At 43.6% G+C, this 9,280-nt stretch overlaps 1 protein-coding gene across 2 annotated transcripts; it reads left to right on the top strand.

Moving 5' to 3' along the window:
• The first annotated feature begins 380 nt into the window (after window positions 1-380).
• Window positions 381-9,154, top strand: PMPCB (peptidase, mitochondrial processing subunit beta). 2 transcript variants are annotated; one of them, XM_065743648.1, is made up of 13 exons: window positions 381-483; window positions 2,290-2,430; window positions 2,772-2,858; window positions 3,296-3,425; window positions 3,801-3,999; window positions 4,628-4,707; window positions 5,193-5,305; window positions 5,891-6,034; window positions 6,888-7,048; window positions 8,367-8,452; window positions 8,534-8,622; window positions 8,833-8,908; window positions 8,999-9,154. In XM_065743648.1, the coding sequence occupies exons 1-13, from the start codon at window positions 394-396 to the stop codon at window positions 9,061-9,063; spliced, it is 1,461 nt and encodes a 486-aa protein (XP_065599720.1). In that variant the 5' UTR covers window positions 381-393; the 3' UTR covers window positions 9,064-9,154. The 2 variants fall into 2 exon arrangements, with proteins under 2 accessions (XP_065599720.1, XP_065599719.1); XM_065743647.1 differs by having other exon boundaries at window positions 6,885-7,048.
• The last annotated feature ends 126 nt before the right edge of the window (window positions 9,155-9,280 follow it).

Raw genomic sequence — 9,280 nt, 5'->3', positions numbered from 1 at the left:
TGCAGTTTTGTGGAGCAGCTTTAGGAAGGGAGATCAGTTAAGAATGAAAATGTTAAGCTGTTTTGCAGTTTACAGCTGACCAGCTCTGGAGCAGCTGACTTGGAACGCGGTTCGCTCAAGCATCCCAATTGAAGGTAATATTAACTATGATGAAGTACTGCTCTTATGAACAGTACAAACTCCTCCCTCCGCAGCAGCTCTCCTGGACCCACTAGTGGCCCGATACCACAGTACCGCTGTCGCCCACCAGGGCTCGAGCACAGGGGCCTCTGGTAGGGGAAAGAAAAGGGCAGGCAGGGAGGGGCAGCCACCGCCTGAGGGCGGTAACCGCCGCTCTGCGCCTGCGCAGCGCCCGCCGGAAGTGAGCGTCTGCCCGCCTAATTGCTGGTCAAGATGGCGGTGTCTACGGGGCGCTTAGCGGCGCGGCGGCTCTTCGTGCCCTGGTGCGCTCGCCTCCTGCGGCCGTCCGGCTCGGGGAACCGGGTAGGCGGAGGTAGCAGGGAAGAGGGACGAGTTGAGGGTGGCACCGCCGCTTCAACGGCTCTCTGCGCTGCTCGGGCTGCCGCAGTGGGGGTGGGGGGGGGGGAATGGAGGCCGCGTGCCGCGGTGTGTGCTGGGAGTTGTAGTCGTAGCGTGGGGACTGAGGCGCCGGGCGGGAGGTGTGGCGCCGCCCTGCTGCGTGCCCCGGGCGGGGTTCTGCGCATTCTGTCCATCCCAGGAGGCTTTTGAGATCCAACTGAGAAAATAAGACCAAACCCAACCCCTGAGGGAGCTGAGCTTGTTCATTCCGGAGAAGAAAAGGCGCTGGAAAGTCCTCACTACGGCCTTCCAGTACTTAAGGGGTGCTTATAGACGGGACAGATAAATTTCTTGCAAGGTGATGTGACAAGGGGGAGTGGTTTAAAACTAAAAAAGGGAGGGTTTGATCAGTAGTACAGCTGCCCAGAGAAGCTGTGTGTGTCTCATCCCTGAAGGAGCACAGGGCCGGGTTGGATGTGGCCCATGGCAGCCTGAGCTGATAGGCGGCAGCCAGCCCACGGCAGGGGTTGGGAATGTGTCGGTTTTAAGGTCTGTTCCGACTCAAGGCATTCTGTGATTTCTTAATGTTGAAAAAGTGCAGTGAAGTTTTTCTTTCTTATAACTTTTCTTCGAGATTAGCATACTTGTAACTACAAGGTAGCAATTTCAATATCTGCCTTTATTCTGGACAGCAGATGACTGAATTGCAGTCCTTGATGTAGGCCCATAGAATCTCCCTTTGCTTTAGAAAACAAGTACTCAGGAGCAGTTGAGATGCTAAAGGACATACTCAGTTTAATGCAGGTTCTTGTTAGCAGACCTGGGAAATGAGTGTGACACTGGAAGTGTTTGGCTGGTGGTAGCAACATAGCTTTCTTGTAGAATATTTAGTTGGAGGGAAGCAGGTGCAGTCTGTTCCATTTTTGTTGTCTTAAAATGTTGGAGGAGCAGTCCCTTGATTTGTTCAGCCCAGAGAAGAGGAGACTGAAGGGAGGTTCTTCAGGAGAGTGGAGAAACAGCACTGATCTCTGCTGACAGTGGTGGGACCCAAGGAAGCAGCATGAAGCTGCAACAGATGTTGACAGTGGATATCAGGAAAATGATTTTCACCAGAAGGTGGCTGGGTGCTGGCTCCTCAGTGCAGTGGTCATGGCACAGAGCTTGCCATAATTCAAGAATCATCTGGACAGTGCTCTCAGACATGTGCTTTGATTGTTTTATTGGGTGGACTTGACAAGAGCAAGGAGTTGGACTTGGTGATCCTTGTGGGTCCCTTCCAGCTTGGGATAATTCTGTGATGTTTGGTTTTCTCTTCTGAGTCTGTTAATGTATTTCTGCATGAAGTATTGACAAATAGCTTTGAGTAAAGAATATATTTTTTAATTCACGTTTTAAAGAAGGAGCCATGGCTTTACATTTAAGTTCAGGAATATGTTTTAGAAAGAGCATTCTAGGATACTACAGGACTAGAGCCTTCAGTACAGGAGAGAAATGGACCTTTTGGAGCACATCAGGAGGAGGCTTATAAAAATGATCCCAGAGCTGGTACAGCTCCCCTACGAGGACAGTCTGTGAGTCTCTTCTCTCTTTCCTGGAGAAGAGAAGGCTCTGGGAGACCTGAGAACGACTTGTCAGTATCTAAAGAGGTCTGCCCATAGGTATCCCTGCTCACTGTAGGGTGCTGTACTAGATGGCCTTTAACGGTCCCTTCCAACTGAAACAAATCTGTGATATAATAATCTAAGCATGACTGATGTCTTTTTCTTACAGTGTGTTCATGTGGGAACAGGCAGATTCAGAGCTGCCCAGGCAGCAACAGAGGTAGTCTTAAATGTTCCTGAGACTCGTGTGAGTCCTCTGGAAAATGGCTTGCAAGTAGCTTCTGAAGACTCTGGACTTTCAACATGCACAGTAGGTAACCTGTAAAGGGGATGTGTTTTCATAACTTTGTACATGTTTTCATAACTTCATGTTTGTCTCCTTACGGAACTTTGTTGGAGTCTATAAATGTTCATCAGTAATTATTCTTAAAATGAGCTGGAAAATAGGATTCATAAGGCTTTTGCAAATGTTTTGTGATTAGAATTTTGTGAAGATTTTTATTTTTTTCCTTGTTCTGGAAAACATGTTTCACTTAAAGAAAAAGCCATTTAAAAGTAGGTCTTAAAATCTTAAGTGAAGTTCATACAGGAAAAACAGCAAAGTTCCACTGTTGACTGATAAAATATTTCTGCTTTTTTCCCCCTGTTGAGGTTGGACTTTGGATTGATGCTGGAAGCCGCTATGAAAACGAGAAGAACAATGGAACTGCTCACTTTCTTGAGCATATGGCTTTCAAGGTATGAGTGTTGGCTTAAAAATCACAGTGAATTTCCAAGTTAGTCATCCTTAGAGATCAGTGATAGGAGCTTTGTCAGAATTGTCTAAATGCAGTTTACAGATCAAGGAGAGAGGAGAAACCAACTTGGATTTTGGTTCCAATTAGAAAGCCAAATTTTTAGTCCTGTGTAGCTGATACAGAACTATAGATTTGTACTGGGTCTACTTTTAACTTGCTTTAAACTTTTTGTAGTATTCTTAGAAGACATATAGTCCAGCTTTTTATTTTAATTTGTAAGCATAGTAGGTTTTAGCTCTGCCTAAGTATTGGAGAGATCAGTGTGCCAGTATTCATTTCGGAAGACTCTCTTGACCTAGACTTTTGCAAACAAGCTGTAGTAACATTCAGTAGGTGGGTTCAAAGGTTTATTTTGACTTCCTTATTGTTTTGTTGCAGGGTACGAAAAAGAGGTCTCAGTTAGACCTTGAACTAGAGATTGAGAACATGGGAGCTCATCTGAATGCCTATACATCAAGGGAACAAACAGTGTATTATGCAAAGGCCTTCTCAAAAGATTTACCAAGAGGTAACAGCTTTTAGTAATAAATCAGAAAAGCAACGGAAAGCAAAACACTAATCCAGCTCCTGGTGAAGCATGAGAATGGTGCTTTTGCTGCCTAGTCTTATAGGAAAGAAGTAAGGAAAGTCTCTTCTTTCTTGGGCAAAAAGTACATTCTTAAACTTACAGGAATGTGAGAGTGCAGTTTTGGGAAGAGTTGCGTCAGAAGCAAAGTTGATCCTAGAAGCATTTCTTTCTTTCCCTCAGAAATACCTTTTGAACGTGGACATTTTTAGAACTTTCAGTGAATCCTGGGCCACCCCTGCTTTGAGCTGAGTTTTACTTTTGGAACCAGATTTTTCTGAAAATTCAATTTCCATTCCCATCTCTGTTTTCAATTAGCTGTGGAAATTCTTGCTGACATAATCCAGAACAGTACCCTGGGAGAAGCAGAGATTGAGCGTGAGCGAGGAGTTATACTCCGAGAGATGCAAGAGGTTGAAACCAATTTACAGGAAGTTGTCTTTGATTACCTTCATGCCACAGCCTATCAGAAAACAGCCCTAGGAAGGACAATTTTAGGACCCACTGAAAACATCAAGTATGTCCAAGTTTGTGGCCATCTTTAATTGTGGGGTAACTTTTCTATATTTAAAAGAATCCTGGGAAAATGCAGGGAATAACTTTAATTTTTGCCTTGGAAGATGTATGAAGTTGAACTGGATATAACTGTAAGAATTTCCTTATATCCCCTTTATGCAGTCATAAAAGTGCATGTGAACGTCACATGTCTGTTGCACATCTTCGTTATTTGCTGTTAATTTGTTATTTGTTAAAAATGTACCTGATGCAAAATTGGAAGTGCTCCTGTTTCCCATGAGTCAGGTGTTAGGCACTGTTGTAAACAAGCCTGTGTTCACACTGATCTTTCAGCACTCATTTATAGCAGTGCTGATAAGGAGCTCAGCAAATTTTCAGATTTGCATGAGATCATTGCTGGATCCTGCCTCCTGACTGAGAGTTGTAATTCTTATTCCTTGGATGCTGTAAGAACTTTGAAAGACAAAATGTGTAAAGCTTCTATTTCCTTTTTAGGAAGTTGCCCTTGAGCTTTTTCTTTCTGTATGCTGGCAGAACTTATAATTATTTTGATACTATATTACTATATTTTTTTTTATCTTGGAGTAAACTTTACTAACACAGTCATGATGATTCCTTGACTGTTGCAGATCCATAAACCGTAACGATTTGGTGGAGTACATAACAACACATTACAAAGGACCCAGAATAGTCCTGGCTGCTGCTGGAGGTTGGTATGGGTTACTCACCCTGGATCGTGTGAAACTCTGCTTAAAACCATGGTCATTTAAGTTTCTGGGAGCAACACGATGAATTGCCCGTTGTTCAGTAGCTCCCAGATGCTCACTGTTAGCTCTGCCTTCATAGCCTTTGAACTCCTGTTCCCTTTTTCCTTCAGTAAAATTCCAGAAACATTCCTAAATCAGTAACTATAATTGAATTGGAGGGTGAGGTCATTATTCCATGTGGGCTTAAAAAGAAGGACCTACAAAGTGGAGTTAATTGTGAAAAGGAAGTAGCAAAGAAAAAAGGGAGAAAAAATGTTGAGGTTTGAAATTGAGAGCAGTTTGGTTTGGAATAGGATTGTGATTATGCTGCATTAACGACTGTGAGCAACCTGAAAGTTGAAGGGGGGAGCCTTACTGTTCAGTGTAGCCATGTAAGTGAACTGTTCATGGAGTGGCATCATGAAGCATGTGAAAAATCTTTGTTCAGGGGTCTGTCATGATGAGCTACTTGACCTAGCAAAGTGCCATTTTGGTAACTTGCCATCTGCTCCAGAAGGAGGACTGCCACCCCTACCACCATGTAGCTTCACAGGCAGTGAGGTAAGCTGTCCCGTGGCTTTTTGAGCTGCCCTTTGTCCCCTTGGAGCACAACTGAGTGTGAGGATGAGAGCTCAGTTATTCTGCCTGCAGTGATGGCAGCAGGAGTACATAGTTCCTGAAGCAACACTTATCAGTTTTTCTTTGGCGAGCCTTGCTCCCACCACTTCCTCTGCCTCATCAGTTCCTGGAAGAATACTTCCCTTACCACTGCTGCTGCTTTCCTTTTATTCCTTTGCCTTCGTTGTTGAAACTTTTCCATTTGTTGGGGATATGGCAAAGAGCGGAGGCATTTGTGTTACATTCCCAGCCGTGTTGAGATACTGAAAAGTCATCATCTTTTCTTCCAGCTGTTTCTCATGGAACACTTTGTAATGCCCTCTGTGTACGTGGCAAAGTGCTGCAGAATGTCCAGAGTGTGACTAGTTAAGGCTGATGTTAAACAAACCTTTGTTCATTTTAATGTTTAGTTCTGTGTGTGTGCTTTATGATACTGGTGTAACGGAGGTGTCTGCCTCCTGATGCTCAGCTTCTCATGTACGTCAGCATGTGCAGGTTGTACTGAGCTGCTTTCATGTGCTCCCACAGATTCGTATAAGAGATGACAAGATGCCCCTGGCGCACATTGCCATCGCTGTGGAAGCAGCTGGTTGGTCTGACCCAGACACCATTCCCCTTATGGTAGCAAACACTCTGATCGGTAACTGGGATCGTTCCTTCGGAGGAGGAGTGGTAAGTGAACCTGCAGGCACCTCGCTGCTTTTAGTGAGGCTGGTGGGAATTGTCTGATGGGGTTCTGCCAGAGCAGGTGGACTTGAGCATATCCAGAGCTGTTACTGATACTTCATGACTGTTATTTCTGAAGGTCTTTCATTAAAGCAGGATAAGGGAAGCCCGGCTGGAAGTCAGAGAGAATTTGTTGTCCAGGATCTAAGAAAATCTTAGCAAATGATTCTAAATCACCAAAGTAGAGGTGACTTGAGGTCTGCCAGCCCTCGTGGGAAGTGGAATGGTTCATACTTGGCAATACCCACGCATCCTGATAATGGCTAACTGTCCCTTTCTTGAACCTGTGTAGCTCTAAGATTTTGGCTTAAAATCTGGGCTGTTTGGAAGTGTGAGTTACATGCAAGGGAAGAAACTGGGAATCACATACAAGTTACATACAAGGGAAGAAAATCAAAAGAGCTGATATTTGATGTATGGGTTGCAATGGCAAAAAGACCAGCATGAACAAGGAGGTATTACAAAAAGAAAGAAAATAGGTGCTCACTTGGCTCTGAAGATCTAGGCTCATGGAGAAGGAACTTGAAATCCTCCCTCAGTGGCAGTCAGCCCTTAAGTGAGATCTGAGGCTCTACCCCTTCTGGTCGCACAGGTGAATTGCCTTCAGCTGTGCTCCCAGGGCTGACCAGATCTTTCCTTCAGGCGCTCTTTCAGTGGTTCAGGCCGTGACACAGCAGTTCCCGTACACTTGACTTTGTAGCTGCAGCTTGTGATACTCTTGTGGGCTCCAGTGAAAACAAGACACACACAAGTACGCTTTCAGAAAATTCATGAAATGTGTTTTCTCTTGCCTCAGCAGAATTTATCCAGTAAACTTGCTCAGATTGCCTGCCATGGTAACCTGTGTCATAGCTTCCAGTCCTTCAACACCTGCTACACCGACACAGGGCTGTGGGGACTCTATATGGTCTGTGAGGCATCAACTGTGCAGGACATGGTGCATTTTGTTCAGAGGGAATGGTAAGCAAACAGCTATTTATCTAAAAAAGAAACCAAAACATTTTTGTGGACCAATATACTTAAAAAAACAGGAATTCTCTTTAAGAGAATATTTCTACTTCTCTGCCTAGGCTTGCCTGGGCAAAACAAATAGATGTTGGTTCTGAACTTCGGTACAGTGAGGTGCACAGTCCCAGCAGCCAGTTCCTGGCACTTTTACTTAGAATGAATGCTTCTGGGTTTAGGTTTGTTTTTTCTCCCCTAGAAGAATAAGTGTAGTTAATAGCGGTGCTTTTACAAGGCAAATATGGCAGTGGTTTTCTTTTTGACTTTCACATGACAGCAGTTATGAAAATATAGGTGAGACCTTTTGGAATGCTGCTACACCAGCATACAGTGCCATGAGCTGTGTGTTTGACAACTGAGAGCAAGTATTCAGCATAATGACTGTACAGCTTCCTGTTAACTGGTCTGCAGTTACTGTCCCACAACATGAGGTGTTAGGAGTACATAGGAGAGTGATGTGTACCAAAGCTGAGCTGTTACCTATGGATTCTTGAAACCTGGGACTATAGATAATTCCTTTCATCCAAAACCTTGCATCTAAAGGGAAAACATGCTCATAGGTGCAATTCTAATGCACCTACTAATGTAATGAAGATGTAATTGGAGATAGATGCGTTATTTAAGGGCTTGAAGTGGGTGAACTTGAAAGAAAACAGAATGAGGTTTTTTTTCCATCGTGTAGCACTTTTATACCATTATTCTGAGATCTCTGTAAATAGCTTGTAGGTAAAAGTGCTGTTGTTTTAGTGATCTGTATACTACAGCTTAACACAAGAGAAGCTGTGAGCCCTTCCTGTGCTAGAGTAATGGGTTAAGAGTACTGCGTCCTTCTGTCCTTCTAATAAAGTCTTCTCTATGCAGTGTGATGTAGTTTATGCAGTTTGCTGTCTTACCAAGAGCCAGGATGTAATGGATTGCCTTCTGGGCTAATTGCCTTTAATTGCTTGGCTCCTGGTAGCTTACCAGCAGCCATTCTCAAACTGGCAAATATGGACCACACGTGGCTCAAAACATTCCCTTAATAAAAGGAAATACAGCTCTTCTAAGGGGGCACAGCTTGTTGTTGGGCTCAATATTGGTATGCTTCCAAAACCTCCATTTTTAGCATGCTGCTTCTGCATATCCTGGGGCTTGTTTTCATATCAGATACCCTATCAGCATCATCTATAGGAAAGATGTGCTTGGGTAGATGAACTGATAGCCTACGATACAGCCCCCTTGCATGGCACAGGTTAGCTTTAATTAACCATTTTGGTTTTAAACTGTTTTTCAGGATAAGGCTTTGTACCAGCGTCACAGAAAATGAAGTAGCTCGAGCAAAAAATCTTCTGAAGACAAATATGCTGCTACAGCTCGATGGTGAGACTGAGAGAGCTTGCTTTCTTTCTTTCTTACTGCAATTGTATGCTGATGACTGAAGCTTATTTTCTCCTGGCTTAGGCTCCACCCCAATCTGTGAAGACATTGGAAGACAAATGCTGTGTTATAAGCGCAGAATTCCAATTCCAGAACTTGAGGCAAGAATTGAAGTAAGAGTTGTAAATTTACAATTAGGCCCCTACAGTAGTAATTAAGTTTAATTGTTATAGGAAGCAACAGTACAGAGGTTAGACTGTTCCTAACAGAAAGCTGTAACTGTTCTGCTGCCTGTTCCTCTGGATTTAACAAAGGAAATCACAATCGCTGGCTGTTAAGTTTTTGGACAAGGCTGGTAACAGAGATGTCTCTCATCATTTTAGGCTGTTGATGCCCAGACTATCAAAGAAGTTTGCACAAAGTATATCTACAATAAGAATCCTGCAGTTGCTGCCCTGGGTATGTTGCCAGGTTCCCCTACTGTAACCCTCTCTGCAGCTTTCCTTAACAGTTCAAAATGTGTCACGGTCAACTTCCTTTAAATTCCAGGTCCAATTGAACAGCTTCCAGAGTATAACAAGATCTGCCGTGGGATGCACTGGCTTCGTGAGTAGGGAATGGCAAGAACTTTCACTATGTTTGTTTCGAGCTTTAAAAGACAAAAAAAAAAAAAAAAAAGAAGAGAATACTACTATCTCCTTCTTCCAGCTCATGACATGGGAGAAATGCATTTGAAAAGATTAAAACTCAAGTACCACTCGTGGTCCTGTGTTTGCATACTTAATGAAGGAGTGAAAATTGTATAGTATTTGCATTTTTATTATAAAACAA

Source organism: Cyrtonyx montezumae, unplaced genomic scaffold, assembly GCF_038088225.1.
Source record: "Cyrtonyx montezumae isolate F1298 unplaced genomic scaffold, pur_monq_1.0 scaffold_3, whole genome shotgun sequence".
Taxonomy (NCBI): Eukaryota; Metazoa; Chordata; class Aves; order Galliformes; family Odontophoridae; genus Cyrtonyx; species Cyrtonyx montezumae.
This window is presented reverse-complemented; position numbering and strand designations above follow the sequence as displayed.